The sequence below is a fragment of the Canis lupus genome, chromosome 18 (assembly GCF_048164855.1).
Source record: "Canis lupus baileyi chromosome 18, mCanLup2.hap1, whole genome shotgun sequence".
In the NCBI taxonomy this organism is placed as follows: domain Eukaryota; kingdom Metazoa; phylum Chordata; class Mammalia; order Carnivora; family Canidae; genus Canis; species Canis lupus.
In genome coordinates this window covers 37,776,828-37,797,823 of record NC_132855.1, presented here as the reverse complement: position 1 = coordinate 37,797,823, position 20,996 = coordinate 37,776,828, and the positions used below count along the sequence as shown (strand labels likewise).

General features: G+C 39.5%; 1 protein-coding gene across 13 annotated transcripts in view; it reads left to right on the top strand.

The window, feature by feature from the left end:
• Positions 1 to 20,996, top strand: part of UMAD1 (UBAP1-MVB12-associated (UMA) domain containing 1) — a 230,306-nt gene that overhangs the window by 24,407 nt on the left and 184,903 nt on the right. For 11 of the 13 annotated variants that reach the window (XR_012010983.1, XM_072784025.1, XM_072784023.1 and 8 more), the window contains one exon: positions 8,948 to 9,038. The exons of 1 other annotated variant lie outside the window; for it this stretch is intronic. Coding sequence is in view for 11 of the 12 variants with exons in the window: in XM_072784031.1 (XP_072640132.1) it covers positions 8,948 to 9,038 (91 nt within the window). In the remaining variant the exon portion in view is untranslated. Of the gene's footprint in view, positions 1 to 8,947; positions 9,039 to 20,419; positions 20,478 to 20,996 lie in introns of all 13 variants that reach the window. One more of the 13 variants, XM_072784034.1, reaches the window with a different exon arrangement.

The window sequence follows — 20,996 nt, the reverse complement described above, 5'->3', positions numbered from 1 at the left end:
GCTCTCTCCCCTTCTCCCCTATCTCCCAGGAGGCTGGCTTCACACAGACTTAGCTGCTTGGCATTTGAATTTACCACCCCGGGTTATGCTGAAGAGGCCAGTTGTTTTCTGCAGTTTTGAAACCTGAAACAATATAGTCGAGTTTAACATCTGAATCCTGATAAGACAGTCAATTATGTTTTTGAAAATAGTGAAGAAAAGCGAGTGTACATGCCACTCTGGTGACAATTAAGGGGATGCATTTTTATAGTATAATTTGAGATCTTAGAGATCATGACTTCAATTCCTGAGCTTTTACATTTTCCATTTGAAAAATCACTGATGTTCATGATTTCAGTTACCACTTACATGCTAACAACGTCCCGTTCTCTGGGTCACTGGGTCCTATTTTCCCAACTGTTTACATGTTTACACCTGGGCAAGTCTCGTTTCCCTACATCTAGTTTGTTCAAAACAGAATTCATTATATTTTCTTCTCTTAAAATGAGCTTCTCTTTCCTACTTTTCTTCATAATACTACTTCCGTCAGTCCCTCAGGCTTGAGATTTCACTCGCTTTGTATTGATTCCATTCCATCTGCATTTTGTAGAGCTGGGGAGTCACAAGGTCCTCCTCCACATTTCTGCACATCTTTTTAGTTCAAATGTCTCCTATCTTAATCCAATCCCATTTTGCTACAACTTTCTAACTTCTTGACTCTGCTCTCCACCAGCCTCTTCGGCTCCTTTCCTCAACCTCGTAGACGGTGCAGTAACATTAAATAGATCCTGATCCGCTACTGTGGATATTCTAACATATTCTTGATTTTTCAGCCCTCTCAATGATTGGTCTCCACCTTTCTTTTGCAGTTTCAATTTTCTTTAAAGATTTTATCTATTCATTGAGAGAGAAAGAAGGAGAGAGAGAGAATGAGCAGGGGCAAAGGGAGAGGGAGAAGCAGACTCCCCACTGACCAGGGAGCCCTATGCAGGGCTCAATTCTAGGACCCTGGGATCATGATCTGAGTTGAGATACACTCAACCACTGAGCCCCCCCAGGCACCCCTGCAGCCTTAATTTCTGCAGTTTATCCACATGCCTCTGTTGAGGTTAATCCCTTTGCTGTCCTCCAAACGCTCTGTGCTGTTTGTTCATAGTGACCCTTCTTACAGGAAGGGCCTTCTCCTTGTTTTGCGTCTGTGCCCTACCCTGCAGGTGACATTGAACTCAAGGCTACCTATTTGTGAAGTCCATTAGGGCTCTTCTCATTCTCACTCATCCTTCTGGAATCCTTCTGGAGCAAATATGAAGGGAAAAAACATATGTATGTGTGCATACACACAGGTATCCCCTTCTTTTTCAGAGTTCATATTATACTACTCTGCTCTTATGAAAGACATACCTTCATACCTGTTGTGGCTGACTGAAACAAGTCTAGAGAGGATTTTCCACTTGTATGAAAAAGGCAAAAAGTAAAAATAGGTCTCGGTGTTTGTTGGCAGCAAGCTATTACGGAGGCAGTGTGTGTGCTCAGCAGTGAGAGGGGCCCCACCCATCTCCTTCTGGGAGCATCTCAGCATCCAGCCCCCATAGCTCTCAGCTGTGTCCCTGAGCATCTGTGCTTTATCTGGATTTATTTTGTATATCCCTTCCTTAGCAAGATGTGTCCTAAGGTACCTGAAAAGCTTAAGAGAAGTTATTTTGGAGGCCTGGGAATGGTAAAAAAAATTTCCATACAGATTAGTGATGCTTTTTCACTTTCTGCCGTTTTGGCTTATAAAAAGCTTTTATAGAAACAGTCTACTTTCGGATAGCAGGGGAAACTTGTGTGTTATCCTCATTACAGTCAAGTAGCTGCTATTGATGAATCACAGATAGGAATGGCAGTGTTTTTGCATTTTTGCATTATCTAGTAGTCTGTTGTAATTGAAAGAAGACAAATTGAGAAAACCAGGTTGCCTTCATCCTTTTGTATTATACTTAAAGTGTAAGCTTTAGGATAATAGGGAAAAATAAATCTATTACTTGCCCTACCCTCTGCCCCTTCAGAGCAATGGGATCTGCTCTAGTGATCAGGCTAGCCTGTTTATATGCAGTCTTTGTATATCATTAAAAGTGAAGACACTGTCCTTTTATTTCTCGGTTTTGTGTGAATGCACAGAGAAAAGAAGCATTTTCTTTTCTACAAAGACTGTATCTGTAACACAGGGGTTTAAGAGATGCAAGACAGTTTCCTGAATCATGGTGAACTAAACATTTATATGACTTCTAGGATATTGTGCTAATGATGAATTTTTAAATTAATTTTATTGGGTTATTATTGACAAAATAAATTGCACATATTGAAAATGTATTATTTGATGAGTTTTTTTTTATTTTTTATTTATTTATGATAGTCACAGAGAGAGAGAGAGAGAGAGAGAGAGAGAGGCAGAGACACAGGCAGAGGGAGAAGCAGGCTCCATGCACCGGGAGCCCAACGTGGGATTCGATCCCGGGTCTCCAGGATCACGCCCTGGGCCAAAGGCAGGCGCCAAATCGCTGCGCCACCCAGGGATCCCTATTTGATGAGTTTTGAGATAGATTCATGCTCCTGAAACTGCCCCCACAATCACTCTAATGAACATGTTCATCAACCCCAAAGTTTCCTTCTCTGTAATCTCTCCTTCCATCCCTCTGCCTTGCTCCCCATTTTTCAAACAACTGCTGATTTCCTTTCTGTCACTATATATTAATTTGCATTTCCTAGAAGTTCATATAAATGGGATCATACGGTATAAACTCTTTTTTTGTCTGGCTTCTTTCACTTAATTTTTTTTGAGATTCATGTGTGTTGGAGTATGTCTTAGGACTTCATTGCGTTTTTTTGCTAAATAATATTATGGTTATGCCACAGTGTGTCCATTTATTGATTTTGGACATTGGTTGTTTCTGGTTTGGGGCTCTTATTAAAAAAGCTGTATGATATTTGCATACAAGTGTGAACATATGCTTTCCGTTCTCTTAGGTGAATACCTAGAAGGAGCAGGTCTGGGTTATATGGTAGATGTATGTTTATGTTTTCAGGAAGCTGCCAAATGATTACTCATAGTGGTTGTACTTTATTACATGCCTACTGCAGTATACAAAAGTTTCAGTTGTTCCACATTTTTGCCAACACTTGGCATGGCAAACCTTTTAAATTTGAAATATTTTAATCGGTATCTAGTGGTATCTTACTGAGATTTTAATTTGCATTTGCTTATTGACTAAGGAAGTTGAACATCTTTTCATGTGACTGTTTGCTATTCACATATCTTCTTTGTTGAAGTGTCTGTTCATATCTTTTGCCCAGTTTTTATTTTTTTTCTCATTATTGAATTTTTAGAGTTCTTTATATTTTCTAGATATGCATTCTTTTTTTTTTTTTTTTTTTTTTAGATTTTGTCTATTTTTGAGGGAGAGAGAGGGAGAACATGAGCAGTGGTTAGGGGCAGAGGGCACAGGAGAAGCAGTCTCCTCCTTGCTGAGCAGGGAACCTGATGCAGGGCTCGATCCCAGGACCCCAGGATCATAACCTGAGCCAAAGGCAGATGTTTAACCAACTGAGCCACCCAGGCACCCCTAGATACATGTTCTTTAATGGATATGTGATTTGCAGGTATTTCCTCCCAGTCTGTGGATGGGCAGGTGAATTCTTCATCCCTCATCTATGTTCAGGTTGCTAGAGGATTCCCATATTTGAGAATTAGGAGACATTCATTCTGAGTTGGGCCCCAGCTCAGTCAGGCAAAAGTGTTGCTGCTGGCTAATAATGGATTTTTTAAAAAATATTTTATTTATTTGACAGAGAGAGAGAGAGAGAGCACAGTGGGCAGAGTGGGAGACAGAGGGAGAGGGAGAAGCAGACTCCCTGCTGAGCAGAGAGCTGGATGTGGGGCTCGATCCCAGGACTCTGGGATCATGACCTGAGCTGAAGGCAGACGCTTAACTGAGTGAGCCACCCAGGTGCTCCTAGTAATGGATTTTAAGAGTAAATATTGGCTTTTTTTGTTGTTGTTGTTCACTTACTATAGACAATTTTTAAGATACTGAAAATTGTAAATAAGGAAATGAGATTGGAATATGCTTGGGAACTCGAAGCCAAAATCCAGCTGTCAAGGCCATGCACATCAGAAGCCTGGGTACTTAGGTCACGATTCATTAGGCTTCAGGCAACAGGATTATTACCGACTTCCTCCACTTTGGGGATGGAGCTCTTAAATTACTCTTAAGTTTGCTAAGGACTGCCTCAGAAATATGGTGGGCTGAGGCTGCAGTTATTCTTCCTCCTGGATATAAGTTGGGTGCTGCATCTACAATGCTTGGTCTGTATCTGGCCTAAGCCCTTAATAGATGTTTATAAAATATAAATACAAAATAAAGGAAGTTCTTGAATATAGATGTTATGGAATTAGTTACGCCTTCAAAACCTAGAGCTGAGCAAGACTTGGGAAGAAGGGATTGATAAAGTCAGAAATGGAATTAATCAAATGTATGTGACTAATTCTAGGAAATATTACATTAAAGTCTAACACAAATGTCTAAGTGTTAAGGACTCCTTGCCTGTGCTGCTTCGTTCAGGAAAAGCTTTCAGTTTAGTTGCAAAAGGACGTGGTTTAAAGTTCTAGCTCTGCTGTTTAGCAGCCACATAGACTTAGGCCAATACTTAATCTACTTTACTTCGATCCTTTCACTTACACATTGCCATTACTTAAGTGTACTGGACAAGGTGATGGAGATTATAGGAGATAGGGTACATACATAAGGCAATTTGGTAATAACGACTGACACAGAAGGAATTTAATAAATGTTAGGGGTGTTTTAGTTGCTCCCCTTGCCTTCCTTGTTTCTAGTCATAGGTAGGACAACTCAGTCTGGCTGCTGGGGTGGTGATCTGCCCCACACAGCTCTCTCACCCCAGGAATAGTTCATAGAGGGCAGATCTTAGAATGGTATTGCCAGCTCACCAGGATACATTTTTGCACTGCTGTGTGTGTTTTTCAATGATAGGAAAAAATGTCATGGGATAAAGATAATTAGGTCATACATTAGAGCATCTTTTCGTGCATGGAGTGATTTCTTAAAGATGTATGGTTAGACTGATCTTACATACCTGGTGGAATTAGACTACTAGTGTCAGCAGTAGTATTGGTCATACAAGGGAATCCCAGGACTTGTATTGTAAAATTGGAACCTTATTCTCACGAAAAAGCATCTTGAGGAAAGAGTCAAGGTGGTGGTCAGATTGATGGAGTGATGGGCATGAGGGTGACCGGTACTTTTGTAATAATTTTAGAGTTGTTTCAGATGGATATTTATAGTAAACCATTCTTTGCTGCCATTCTGAGTTCTTTCATTCTGTGTTGACTTCCTTTCTCTTACTCCTGGTCTGTTTCTTCCATGTCTGGAAGTTTCTTGACTCACGGAATCCATGTTATCCTTCCTTTTCTAATGTTTACAGTGTTCTAAGGGAAGGGATTATAATATGCATTGCCAATCAGTCACGCTAGCAACAAACAGATGCAGCCTGTATGTAGTTTAAATTAGAAGTTTTAAGTCATGAAAAACTTAAATGCTTTACTTAATTACTTAAGTTATAAATTCTGTACCAAATACTTGAATTAAAGAAAAAGATTCTTGTACCACACCTGAGTTTGGTCTGGCTTTTATTTATTTTTATTTTTTTATTTTTTTGAAGATTTTTATTTATTTCAAAGAGAGAGCATGTGAGTGGGGAGGGGCAGGGGGAGAGGGAGAAAGAATCTGAAGCAGCCTCTGTACTGATCATGGAGCCGGACATGATGCCACATGCTTAATTAAGATCATGACCTGAGCCGAAACCAAGAGACAGATGTTTAAGTGACTGAACCCTCCAGATGCCCCTTGGTCTGCTTTTATAACAACATATTTAGACTTTGGGGGCTTGAACCTGACTTATCAGAACCACTTTTATAATTTCCATGTTCCATTTCTGTTTTGTGGCCAGACATGAGAAAGTATTGGAAATTTGAGTCCTTTTATTAGAAGGCTTTTCTATATATGTTAGAGCAGGAAACTCTTTCCAAAGGGCTTTTTTTTCTCTGTGTTCACAAAACTCCTTGATGTAGCACCCTAATGGCATGTGACACAGTGAACTAAGCAAGCTATGTGGCCACATCTCCCTCCAAGCAGGAAGCAAAACTACAGTCCTTTGTCTCCATAAGGCAGAGAGCCAGTGAACAACCCTTATGTTTCCATGGTTCTCATTTGTGGTCATCACATCCCCAGCTCTCCTCATTGTAGGCACAATAACCCACCCCTCCCCCAGAGCTGTAGCCCACACTGCCCATTCACATTTGAAGTCCAGTATCTCCATCAGGTCCAAGTGTGCCATCTCTTGGTCTGGAGACGGTGTGAATTAAAAAGACCCATCCCCTCCATCCCATCCTACTCTGGGGGAGGTGGAAACCATACTGCCCAAACCACTCTCATTCAGAAAGAGGATGAATTGGAGGTATTCAGTAGTTATGGAGTGGTAGTGATCCTGAAATGGAACTGAGCAGGGTTTTGGGGGGACCCCCACCTTGGGTTGGAGGAAGCCCATTAATTATGACCAAATTCTTTTTCCTGGGAGAGGCCCCCCAGTCCTTGTCCTCCATGCCCATTGGCTCCAGCCTCTTGGAGTTTCTTCCTTTTCTAGTAACTTCCTTGGCTACCACTGAAGTGGGCACTGAGCAGTTTTTGGGGTCTGAACAGTTCTCTCTGGCAAGTTCCTGTCTGTAGGACTGTTCTAAATATCCACTAGTCATAGTCTTCCTTAAAAAAAAAATTATTTGGGGGGTGAGGGGAAAGGGGCAGAGGGAGAGAGAAAGAGAGGATCTCAAGCAGACTCTGCACTGAGTGAAAGCCTGGAGTGGGGCTCAATCCTGTAACCCTGAGGTCATGACCTGAGCTAAAATCAAGAGCTGGCTGCTTAATCGGCTGACCCATACAGGTGCCTGGGTCTTTTTTTAATCCAGATTGGTAGTAGTCATTTTGGCCATATAGCTCTCAAACATTTTGTTGGCTTCTTAGCTGTTTGATTATAATTAGCTTCATGTGTCAAAGGCCAGACCTACAATTTTTGCTAGAGATCTCTCAGATTTGCTACATTCCTCAGCTTTTCCACCCCACAGGTGCCCTCTATTTCCTTATTGGGGGTACCTTTTCTTTGCCAGGTTTCAGCTGAAGACTACCTTCTTTTTCTGTTTTTTCCTGAACCATTTTACCCCAAGTGAAGGAATTGACTACATGCCACATTGATCCGGGCTGAAGTCTTAATATCAGGTGTTAATGGTTGTACTCTTGATTTGATGCTTACTTGAGGTTGAGTTTTAATCAGCTGTTGTTTCTTCAGAGGCTTCTCCGTTTCATTGGGTTGAGAAGTTAGTTGCCTTTTCCAGTCTTTCAAGTCTTTAAATCTGAGCTCTATTTTTGTCCATTCTTGCTTGTACACCAACCAGTTCTCTGATACCATTTCCTTCTTGCAGGGGGTTGTGTTCATCTTACTCCGCAAAAGCATCTAATCTAATTTCTCACCAATCCTGTATAGCCCGTGTTTCCTTGTGCTTTGCCCAGAATGCCGAACTATTTCCAGACCTTTCTTTTGGACCCATCACTGTATCCTCTTAAGTGTTTTCTTTGAGGATTTTAGAGGCTGTTCCTTTTCCTTTACTGAACTATTTTCTTGATCACATGTCTTGTGTTATTCTCCAGTTTTTATTCCTTTAAAAGTAAAAGCAGCTAGATATGTTTTCTAATCAACAGATAAGCTCCATTACTGTCCCCACAGGTCCACAGCTCAGGGCAGGTCGACTTCCACAAACCCCAGTACAGTTCTCAGTTTCCAGAAGGCTTTTGCTCAGATAAAATCTTTACCCTCCCTGCTTGATTTTCTGGTATGGGTAGAATATATGAAACATAAAATGCGGAGCGCTTGCTGCTACCAGGACTTATGTTGCTTTGCTTATGGGGACTGTCCTCAGATGTGAGGTGTCCTCCCAGGTTCCCTCCAAATTCCTTCTCAGTTCTTTTCTAGGAATTGTTGTCCTTCCTGAATGTACAAAGATGGGAGGAGAAAGAGGAAAGTGGGGTGTGTGTGTTGGGGCACACAATCTTACCAACACAAAGATCTGCATTGATGGGCATTTAAAGTTGGTTGCAATGGATACAGTTGGTCCTTGAGTGTGTGAATCAGGTAACCAACTGCAGAGGATATTTCAAGTGCCTTCCTTTCTTTTTTCAGGTGGCCTCAGTTTTATTTATTTTTTTTATTTTTTAAACATTTATTTATTCATGAGAGACACACACAGAGAGAGGCAGAGACACAGGCAGAGGGAGAAGCAGGCTCCATGCAGGGAGCCCGACGTGGGACTCGATCCCCGGTCTCCAGGATCATGCCCTGGGCTGAAGGTGGCGCTAAACCACTGAGACACCTGCGCTGCCCATGGCCTCAGTTTTAAAATGCTTAAGCTGGTTATGACACGGCAGGAAACCTGGACAAATTTTTATTTTGTTTTGTTTTTCCTCTACTCAATCGAGTGTCCTCTATTTATAGTTAGTGAGATCCTTACATATTCAGGTGTGATCTTTTGATTTTAGTTTTACATGTATAATTCTTTGGGTTATTTCCTGCATGTTTAGTTTTACATGTATAATTCTTTGGGTTATTTCCTGCATGTTCAGATGTTACATGGTTCAAGGCATACATGATTTTGTCCTAGAAGTCCATGCCCCTTAATTTCTGGGTTCTCTTCTGACACCTGGAGAGGGCTTATGTTTTTAGGTCTGGTAATAGAATTCCTAAAAGTAATTATTGTGATATCTCTATGTTTGGCTTTTTATTAAAAAAGTGTAAGAGTTAAAAAAAAAAAGTGTAAGAGTTTTACACTTTCATCTGACCTTGACATTATATAGTGTTTCTGTTTCAGACAGCGGCGATGTTTCACTTCTTCAGAAAATCTCCGGAATCTAAAAAGCCCTCTGTACCAGACACAGAAGCAGATGGATTTGTCCTTTTAGGTGAGTCTTTTTGAGAAACAAAATCCTAATTGGTTAAATTATTTTTACTTTAAAAGATTGCTTGAAACTTATGTGATGAATTTTAAAAATTATTTCCTACTAATTCCAGAATTCATTTATGTATATGAAATCTATAAAAATAGGGATTGCCTGGGTGACTCTGCAGTTAAGCGTCTGCCTTTGGCTCAGGTGACGATCCTGGAGACCCGGGATTGAGTCCCACATCTGGCTCCCTGCATGGAGCCTGCTTCTCCCTCTGCCTGTGTCTCTGCCTCTGTCTCTCTGTGTGTCTCTAATGAATAAATAAAATCTTTAAAAAAAAAAGAAATCTATAAAAATATCTATAAAAATAAAGGTCATCAATCACTTAAAATATTATCATCAAGTCATACACTTCTTATATATTACTTTGGCTGTATACTTTAAATATATAAAGTCATCCCTTTTTTTCCCGTATATGTTAAATGGTCAGCCTTTTTAATTGTGAAAAACCAAATGTCTTGAAGGATCCTTGATAGATTCAAGTTCTGTTTTATAAATAGTACCAAACCTTGTTCTTAAATTAGCATCTGAAATTAAATTAGGCATCCAATAAAAAATTTACTGAATAAAGTATACTTTTAAAATATGTTAAATCATGTCTCCTAATGTTTGTTAAGACTGGTTTATTTTCTATTAAAAAATTGATACCGCTAGTATGATAATTTGGTATGATTTACACTGCTATTATAAATTTTAGAAAAATTTCTTTCAAACAAATACTATGCTTTTTCCAAAGGGAATTCTGAAAAATAACATTTCCTTCATGTTGTTATGTCTTTCCCCTGAAGAAGAGATTTGCAGTTTTTGTATAGTTCTTCCGAGAAATTCTCTCCCCAGAGGGTGGTGAGCCAACACCTAGTGTTCCCACATAGCACGCATCCTCTTCCACTCTGGACTTCCTCCCACCAAATTCAGTTCCTTTCCTGAGAGGATTTACATGAACTTGTAGGTTATTTGTTCCCTGGGATGTTTCTCAGGTATCTTTCTTTCCAGATTCTCGTTTCCTACCTATTATGGTCTTTTTTTTTTTTTTTTTTAAGATTTATTCATTTATTTATGATAGACACACACACACAGAGAGAGAGAGAGAGGCAGAGAGAGAAGCAGGCTCCATGCTGGCAGCCCGACGCAAGACTCGATCCCAGGACTCGAAGATCGTGCCCTGGGCCAAAGGCAGCCACCAAACCACCGAGCCACCCAGGGATCCCCCCTCTTATGGTCTCTATCTTAGTCCAGTCAGATGGGGTTCCCCTAGCACTGGCAAATGCTCTATATGTCTTGAAACATGGAGGATGGCTTCTTGGATTTAAGAGTGATCCTGAATTTTTTTTTTGGCTCTCTCAGAGCTAGAGTTCATACCATGCCTCTTTCCCAACACTTTTAGAAGTATAAATGGGCAGGTCTCTGCCTCTTCAGCCCTTCTCTTTGGGATCTGGTCTCTCACAGAAAGGACACAAGGGTTTCACCCATCTGGCCCTCTTCCATTTCTAGGCCTTAATCTCTGGGAGAGCAGATTAAGAGTTTTCTTGTGGCTAAACATTACCTTAGAATATCCCATCTTTTCCACAGTCAAGTTCTGGCAGGCCAGAATATGCAGTGCTGGCAAATTCCCTTTCCCTTTTGGCAGTTTTTCTGAATCTGCGTCATATGTTCTGGGACAGGGGCAATAACTCGGGTGGTCAGAGTTGTTTTCTCTCTGCCCAGATCCCCTACACCTGAGGCAAAATAGTGAGGCATTGTTTGACCAGGGCTGGTGGTTTTTCTGGAGAACTTTCTCATGGGTATAAATGGGAGTGCCTTGCACACGACTGCTTATCTGGCCCTTCTTGCCATGTCAGGTATTTGTGCTGTGGCTTCCAGGTCAGAAGTGACTGCATCAGTCCCAACTTCTGTTCCTTGAAAGCTGCCGGTGCTGCCCCCTCTTACCTCCTGGAATAGCCTCACTAACTGAACCTCAGTGATGCCGCTGGTCTGCTTCTTTAGGCCCTTTCATAAGAAACTCTTCTCTCAGAAATTTGCTTCAACAAAGCCTGGTTTTCCAAACTGTGTTCTGTATTCCTCTGTAGTCTTCACATATATACAGAGAACTTGGCTGTTTTCTGTTGTTTCATGACTAGAAATAAACATTATTCTTTTTGTAACCAAATAGCCATCAAAGGATTGTGAGTTTATGTCCAGACATCTTTGAGAGCACATGTGACTTTTAATGCTGGCCCTCAAAAACTCTTTATACGTCTTCTTCACCTCTCTGGCTCTGTGGCTTGCCACTTTGCAGCATATCAGGGGTGAGCTTTAATCACAGCTGAAAACGCTCCAGCTATTGCTTTTTCTAAAATCTCCAAGTGTCTGGTAGCTCGAAACATGTAGGTGCTTCACTTATAGTGAGCTAGACCAACGGGGCCCAGTTTCTGGGGTAGTTTGCCACAGCAGGTGAAACTTATTTGCTGTGGACCTTTTTCTCTTCTAGAAGAGGCTCTGGTTTAAACAGTGCTCTTTAGCTGAGTCTCAGAAGTCACAGAAACTTTCATATTTGTTAACTCATGAGGAAACTTCCAGCACTTTATTACTCTAATCTGCTTTCATGTTCTAGCTGTGCCATCCGATCTGCCTAAGCTCTTCCCCAAAGCTGATATGCTGTACTCTAAGGGCATTTTCCCAGGACCATGGGGGACTGAGTTGGGTAGGTTCTGTTCCTGCGCTGTACCTCACCTGCAACATTGGTGTCCCTGGCAGTCATGAGGAGGCCTCACGACCCTTGTAGTTCCAGGACAGCGGTGTGTTTTGAAATGCAGCTGGTGGTAGGCCCGCTTTCAAATGTTCCAAGCCAGATGAGTCCCCCACATGTCTGTTCGGCTCTCTCATCCTTCAGCTGCCATGAGTGTCCATGCTTGTCTGTGGTTAGCCCTATTTCCATCCAGGTAAAAAGCTCTACCCCTTCACCACTTGGCATGAAAAATCCCTGCGTCTCCCTACCATTCTGTGAGCTTAGTCACTCTCTTGAAGTTGTGATAGCAGTCAGCCTCAGCATTGGCTCTCTCTTCCTGTGTCGTCTTTCTCTTTTCATCCGTCACAACACCTCCCTTCTTCCTCAGGAACACCTCAGAGGCACTGCAGTGAGGTGCGGGTAAGAATCCTGACTCGAGCCAGACACGTTGGCTCTGTATCGTGGCTCTACAGCTCGCCAGAGCCTCCATGAGAGGGGAGGCTGAACTTCTCCCCCTCCTCCTCAGGCCTCTGCGTAGGCCTGAGAAGCACATACACATAGGTCGTGTTAACAGCATAGAACGTACAGGTTTTTACAGGTACATGGGAGCCCCCCTAGGGAAATGAAGACCCAAACAAGTGGCCAAACCTGTGTGCTTATATACGAGGTTGAACAAAGAGGCCATTGTGGAAAAGAGAAGTGTGTGGGGAGACTAATGGAAGATAAGAGTTATTGTGACAGGGTCTGTTTGTATGAAGTTCTCTTGGCCTCGACTCTCCCCCTCCAGTGATAGGAATGTTTCTTCCCTCCTGGCATCTTCTATAGGGGGTTTTATCTCCTGCTTTCAGGAAGGAAGTGGGGTCAGAATGCCCTTCTTGCACCTACTGTTTTTCAAGTGCCTTGAGCTCAGAATAATCCTGATGCCAAGGTGGCATGTTTTGGGGTGGTATGTTTGCCACCCCTCACCATTTTGAGCAAGTTATATAACCTCCAGGGGTGGCAGGGCATTTAGAAAATGAGCATGATAATAGTGCCAGCCCATAGAGTTATTGAGAAGATTAAGTGGGTTAACATGCGTAAGGTGCTTAGAACAACCCTGTCAGTGAAATGGTAATATTATGTCCACTTATAGGTGAGGACTTAACTTTTCTGAGTTCCTCCAGCTAGCATATAGCTGATCTGGAATTACAGTCCAAGCAATCTAACTTTGGAACATAATCCTCTTAACCACTAAGCTACCCATTTTTTTAAAATGTCATAATATTTTAAATTTTAAGACATTTTAAGCTCTTTAAAAAATTTTGACATTGTGTTCCTTATTGTTTTAAAGAGCAAGTATTGTGTTTCTTTGTTTTTATTTTTTAACTAAAAGAGTTGGTTGTTGTTCATAAAGTTGGGCTTTAATTTTGGCTACCTCAAACTTTTCAGTATGTAATATTTTAAATATTTTTAAGTATTGCAGACAACTATAATCTCCTTAATGAGGTTGAGGTTGGAAGATGGTATACATATTTAGTTAGTAAAAAATGCTCTGACAGGGACTTAATTGATTTGACTAGTAAAAGTCAGGACAGATTATTAGGAATATAGTAGGCTGTCTTTAAAAATAGAATGGTAACCTCTTTTTTTAAAGCTGATTTGTTCTGCTAAGTTGTTCTATTTTATCATGTGATTGCATACTGACAAATGTAATACCTACTTTAGTCTCAGCGCATACTGTGTAAAATATTTTGGAAAATGCCAAATAGGGATCCCTGGGTGGTGCAGCGGTTTAGTGCCTGCCTTTGGCCCAGGGTGCGATCCTGGAGACCCGGGATCGAATCCCACGTCAGGCTCCCTGTGCATGGAGCCTGCTTCTCCCTCTGCCTATGTCTCTGCCTCTCTCTCTCTCTCTCTCTCTGTGTGACTATCATAAATAAATTTAAAAAAAATCAAAAAAAAAAAAAAAAAGAAAATGCCAAATAGGTCAAATGGTAGATATGAAATGCCCTTATTAACATGCCCCATACTTGCACACATATATTTTGGTTATCATATATCCACATAACTTTCTTTGTCCGCACATACAATAGATACATTGCTGGAAAATAAATGTGTATGGTGGACTTTGTGTATTTCGGAAGTGATACAACTAAGTAAAGATTTAGAAACAATTATATTTATGGCAACAACTGCCTCTTAGTACAGATTCTACAGAATTTGTTAGATTATCTTTGTATGTGGTCTTTATAACCTGTTGCTAAAATTATGTTGTTAAAGGTATAAAAATTATCTCTCTTCCTACTTGAGAGTAACTTTTATCCTAGGCAGGCCTTCCTGCTTAACACAAATTGGCTTTAGGTCATAAAGATTAGATGGCATCGCTGAGTTGCTAAAGTCAACACCCTGTGACTTGAAATTGAGGATCCCGGCAAAGCTAAGGCATTTTGTTGATAATAGGAATATCTGGGCTGTTCCTATACAATTAGCTCACTTTTAGACAGAAAGCTTTTTCCCTGTTAAGGTTCCTAAAGCTTTAGCCTTTGTGAAATGTCGAGTGTGCTGAGTAAGAATAAGGGGGAAAAAAAGCCTCATAGAAAAACATCCTTTCCCTTGTAACCAGTTCCTATTCACATAGGAAGGTAATAGCTATTCGTTCATTCAGTAATGATGTTGAAGTAATCCTCCAGGGTACTCATTTTACACAAAAACAAATTGTAGTTTTCATTTGCATCACTGGGTGGCGATTTTTCTTAGTTTTATACTACTGTTTAAAACCCCAGCAAGCGTGGTACTATTTGTAATTACCAGGGTTTTCTCGTGTTATGACATGTTTAATTGTACTTTTAAGACGTTATCTTTAAGTTGATTACAAATTTACTACTGTACTGTGCAACCTCATAGTTATTTTAAATTAAGGAAAAGGGTATCTGTTGCCTAGATGTTGGCATATAATTCCTTCCAAAACTAAGACAATGGCATGAATTAGCTTATTATGTTATGGCAAAAAGAAGGAAAAATAACAGCAACACCCCCCCCCCAATATAAGATGAAAAAGAATAATTTAGATTACAGATGTTATGTTTGCTGACATTGCTGTCCTACTGAGTAGGACTTTGGAGCAGGTGGAGAGAAATCGGGCAAGGACAGCCCCTGAGATGGAAGGGCAGAGGTTATGGTACAACTATCATTCATCATGGTTTTCAGAATATTCAGGTGCTTCTGAAAGTGGGGGGCATGAGGACCCATAGTTTCCATCAGGCTAATTATTTTGTAAAACTGAATCGAGACACACGATTTAGCACTTCAGCAGCTTGGATTTCATCTTTTAAGGGTCGATATTGAAATATGTTACTTAGTCTCACTTTCTGTGTTCTGGTTGAAATGATAAATCAGATTTTGAAACGTAATGGGTTATTTTGAAGGTTGACTCCTATGGAATTCCTCTTCCTCAGAATCATTCAAACCATGTATACACACTAAAGTTAAACTATTCCATCTTTTTCTAAAGATTTTATTTACTTATTCATGAGAGACAGAGGCAGAGGGAGAAGCAGGCTCACTTAGTCTACTTTAGTCTCAGCGCATACTGTGTAAATATTTTACACAGGACCCTGGGATCACACCCTGAGCTGAAGACAGATGCTCAACCACTGAGTACCCAGGCATTCCAAACTATTCCATTTTTATATGGAATTTTTGGATAATCTCTCTGTGCTCCTTCTTTTATTTAAAAGTGGAAATGTAACTGTATACAGTAAAAATTTATATTCCATGGGATGTGGGACAATAAGTCACTTTGAATCTCTCTGGGACTGAAGGCTTTAATTAAAACAACAAAGACAAAATTGAAACAGATTTTTAGCATGTGCTTCCTATTTTTATTCCCTGTTCTTACAACAGAAGTATACCAAATCATTTACAAAAATCGAGTGTGGATTAAAAAAACAACTGACCCTATTAATATCTCTTTACCCATGTATTGTGATACCCCAAAAAACTCAAATTATGGTTACTTTACTTGGCAATCTTTGTATTTTTACTCTGACCTTCCAATTCTAAAACAAGTTTCAACTAACTTCATTATGCACTTGTGCATTTCCCCATTAAGAAATGTGGAGTTTGATGTCTAATGGATAACAGAAATTTCATGTTCATTGGTTCCTAATTCTGGTTCACCCTGTTCACCTACTGACACTTTGGAGTTAGAAGTGTTCAGGCAAGGCTGTCCTGGGTAAGGTGTACCCCCGTCTCAGTTCTTTGCATGGATTAGAAGGAACACCATGGGGCAAAGGAGAGGTGTGGACCATACTGAGAAGCAGAACTGAGCCCTCTGTTTCATACAATTAATTGTGAGAAAGTCATTCATTCGTACTGGGGCTCAGTATGTCAATCGGATGGTCTGTTTCTCTGCCTCCTTGATTTGAACCCTACTGTGCATTAGGGAGCACTTTGAAAAGATAATGGTGCTGGGGCCTCCAGAATCCCTGCATTCTGGTTAGACAGGCCTGGGGTTTGGCCCAGACAGGAGTTTTTTTGTTTGTTTGTTTGTTTGTTTGTTTGTTTTTTTCAGCATTTCCAGACACTACTAGTGTGCACGTAGGGCCGAGAACCACTGATACTTATTCTCTGTAATTTAGTGCTCTTACACCATCAAACACTTTGAAAAGGACCTCATAAAAATACAGGCTTACGGTTTCTCTTCCACTGTAGTTTGAACCATAAACAAACAAAAAGCAAATAAAACCACAACACTTCTAGGTTAAGCACACTTCCTTTCAAACATTAAATAGGTAAAGAAGCAGAAAGCTTCAAGTTTCTTAAAGTCATATATTTGGAATCTAAAATTTTTTTTTTTTAAATCAGTGGAGCAATTGAGAAGCATTTTATTAACCTAATTATACAGATGTGAATTCCACATGGCCTATAACTCTTTTGGTCTTTAGCCATAGCACATCTATTTGACAGATTAACACCTGTAATCTCTTTAGAACAACTCCAAGGAACTTTTTCTTTGAACTGAAGCCTTCAGGCAGCCATATTTGTAGTATAGCCATTTGGGGGTCATTGGCTGGTTTCCCCTGGTGCTGTTTCCCTGAGGGTACTTATTTAGTATGACGCTAGTAGGGAAACAGCTTAAGCACTCACACCGTATTCCATAAATGAGTTTCCTCTGGCATTTCCTTAGAGGCTTTCAGCATGCTTATATCTTCCACATTTAAGACTATTTAACTGAAAAATTGTGATAGTAGCTTTTATATTTGAACTTAAAAGTTTATCTTTCATTCAGTTGAGGAAATAATGAGAATGAGAATCACAGTAAAATGCACACTATGAACATTATACTTTGTACTGGTAATTCAGATAGGGTTGGAAGACCTGAGTGTTTGTTTTCTGGTAATTTTCATAATATGACAGTATTATTTCATATTTTAGTGGTTGTCTTACTCAGCATCTATTTTTTTTCCTTTGAACGCAACCAAAGCATGTTAAAAGGGAAGGATTATTGCTAAGGGTAAAACATTGATCTACATAAATGTGAATTTCTGAAAAATGTATCTTCTTCCTTTGTTACATCCTGATAGAATTATGGTGTTACCTCAGAATAGCATTATGTAATAAACTAAGCCAGAAGGAAAACATCTTATATTTGTGTGATGGAGTCCTCTTATAGTAGTGATCATTAATTGAATACTCTTGAGCACCTCCTCTGTCACGGATGCTTTGCTCCTTATTAAGAATGCTGCAGATTCCTAGGCCTACCCATACCCAGTGAAACAGAATCTTTGGAGCTAGCCTAAGAATCAGCATTTTAAAAAAGCAATGCATGTGACTTTTCTATGACAAAAGAGACAAGAATATACAATGGGGAAAAGACAAGTCTCTTCAGTATATGGTGCTAGGAAAACTGGACAGCAACATGCAAAAAAACAAAAGTGGACCACTTTCTAACACCATACACAAAAGTAAACTCAAAATAAATTAAAGATCTAAATGTGAGACCTGAAACTACAAAACTCCTAGAAGAGAACACAGGAAGTAATTTCTCTGACATCAGCTGTAGCAGCTTCTTTCTAGATACATCTTTCTCAGGCAGGGGAAACAAAGCAATAATAAACTTAGGACTATACCAAGTAAAAAGTTTTGGACAGCAAAGGAAACTCTCAACAAAACAAAAAGGTAATCTACTGAATGGAAGAAGATGTTTCCAAATGATATATTTGAAAAGGCGTTAATATTCAAAATATACAAAGAACTTATATAACCCAACACCAAAAAAATCAATCCAATTGAAAAATGGGCAGAGGACCTGAATAGACATTTTTTTCAAAGAAGCCATACAGGTGGCCAACAGACACATGAAAAGATGCTCCTACTAATAAGGGAAACGCAAATCAAATCCACAATGACATATCACTTTACACCTGTCAGAATGGCTGAGATCAAAAAGACAAGAAATAACAAGTGTTGGCGAGGATGTAGAGGAAAAGGAACCCTTGTGCACTGTTGGTGGGAATGCAAACTGGTGCAGCCACTGTGGAAAACAGTGTGGAGGTTCCTCAAAAAATTAAAAATAGAATGTGACCATATCCAAAGAATAGGAAAACACTAATTCAAAGGGATATATGCACCTCTAGCTTTATTGCAGCATTTTTTACATAGTCAAATTATGGAAGCAGCTCATGTCCATTGATAAAGAAAATGTGGGGTACACACACACAATGTGTGTAAAATGAAAACTTGCCATTTGCAACATATGAATGGATCAAGAGGGTATAATGCTAAGTGAAATCAGTCAGAGAAAGACAAATACCGTTTGATCTCACTCGTATGTGAAATTAAGAAACAAAGCAAACAAGGGGTATCTGGGTGGCTCAGTTGGTTAAGCATCTGCCTTTGACTTGGGTCATGATATCAGGGTCCTGGGATCAAGCCCGAGTCAGGTTTCCTGCTCAGTGGGGAGCCTACTTCTCCCTCTCCCTCCACTCCTGTTCTCTCTTTGTCTCTCAAATTTTAAAATCTTTTTTTTTTAATACAAATGAACAAAGAAAACAAACAAACCAAAATTCAGACTCTTAACTATAGAGAAGCAAACTGATGATTATCAGAGGGAAGGTGGGTAGGGGATGAATGAAATAGGTGCAGGGGTTTAAGAGTACATTTATCTTAATGGTCACTAAGTAATACATGGAATTGTTGAATCTCTATTGCACACCTGATACCGATATAATGATGTATGTCAACTATGTTGAAATAAAAAAAAAAAGAATTTCTGCTACACTGTGGTTATCAGTTAAAGTATAAACTGATATCCTACAATTGGTATTTTTTTTTAAGATACTATTTTTTTTTATTCATGAGAGACACACAGACAGAGGCAGAGACACAGGCAGAGGGAGAAGTAAGCTCCCTGTGGAGAGCCTGATGCGGAACTCGAGTCCAGGACCCCGAGATCACACCCTGAGTCAAAGGTAGACATTCAACCACTGAGCCACCCAGGCATCTCCTAAAATTGATATTTTCATTAAAAAGTCATACTTTTATGATTATATATGCATATATTTTCTTTATGCATACACATATATACATTAGTCATTTTTAATGAGAAGTATTATGTATACTAAAGCCTTACATTACAGTATAAATGACTTAAAGGAGCCATTGTTCAGAATTTTTTTAGTATTCTAACTCAAATAGCTCAGTTCTAAAATTATGTAATAATTTATTTTTATTTCAGGCATCTATTATTTCCTGGTATGCAAGGTGAAAATATGCTTGGCAGCACCAAAGGAAAACGAACTCTTAAAATAGTTTGTTGATGGATTGGTTGAAAGAGCTGATAACTATGATAATCATCCATTGTCCCTGTTGGTCTCCCTATGTTAGGAGTTCTTAGCCATGACGACTTTGGGGGGCTGAGTGGAGTAGTTTGGCCTCCTGAAATTATAGGCAAAATTTTGTATTTGCATTTTTCTGAGAGGAAGGGTCTTTCCATTTCATCAGAATCTCAAGGGTCTGTAACCCTAAGAAGGTTAAAGAATCACTTTCCTAGATGTTGCTATATATACGAATGTTTACCAGCCCCTTGGACTGTGTGAGCTTAGGGAATTTTTATTTTAATGTCAGAGGTAGCATAGTCCTCATCAGAGGTGTGTCACATCTCATTGGCCACCTTTACTACTTTGGCTTCAGAAAATAGAATGAGCAGCTAAAAGAAAATTAGAGAATAATTACTATAATATAAGATAACACAGCAGATGGGATATCTGTAAGGAAGTTACAGCCTAAGTGGCAAGACCTACAAAGATAAAAATTAAGCAACATTGCAAAACAATACAATCAAACATCAAGTATTTATATCATTATGTACAGCTCATTAGTGTGTTGGTGTTTCTCTGTCTTGTCAGTCTGGTATGAGTATGTGTATACTTTTCCAGTGATGCATTCGGGACATGGTATTGCAATTAGTTTTTTTGTTAGAAAAACTAAAAGCAGGCAAATGATAATAGAAATGTACAGATCCCAGACTGTGACTGGAGAACTCTTTTACTTGTTATAGTAAACATATAATTAGTAATGAGTAATGACAGTTTACTCTTGATTTGCTTTTATATGGATCTGTCACCATTCTAACCAGGATGGTTTCTGCTCCCAGGCTTACAGGCCGGCATGTTCTTGGAGAGGATTTCTCACCGGTTTCACTTTGGATCCTGGTCAGTCTGCAGATCTCACATGAAATTCTGTCTCTAGGTCTCTATGATTTCTAGATAGCTCTCTCTTTGATCTTATAGTATACATTTTCTCCTAGCATTTGTTTGCTTCTTAATCACATAGTATCTTGTAGTAGCTCCTCTACCACCATTCTATAATGTTATTTAAACTTTTATTTTTATATGTTTTACTACTTGGATCATAACTTCCTCCTAGGCATCTTGTCTGCTGTGCGTCTTACCTAATACTTCAATGAGTTCCATAAAGCAGATCCTCAATCTACATATTGTCAACAGATTTTGGAATGACTTTGAGATCATTTAGTATTTGGTTAGAAAACTTTTTTTTTTTTTTTTTTTTTTGGTAAAGTCTTCTATGAAGGTGTTTTTTTTGTTTAGTGGAAGTGGATCATTGTTGAACTTATGTCACCTATCACCTGGACTTAATTTACACTAATATTAATGCAAACCGAAATAAGCACTTAGAGCAGGTTTGCCTATTCCATATTCATTCCTTCTTCC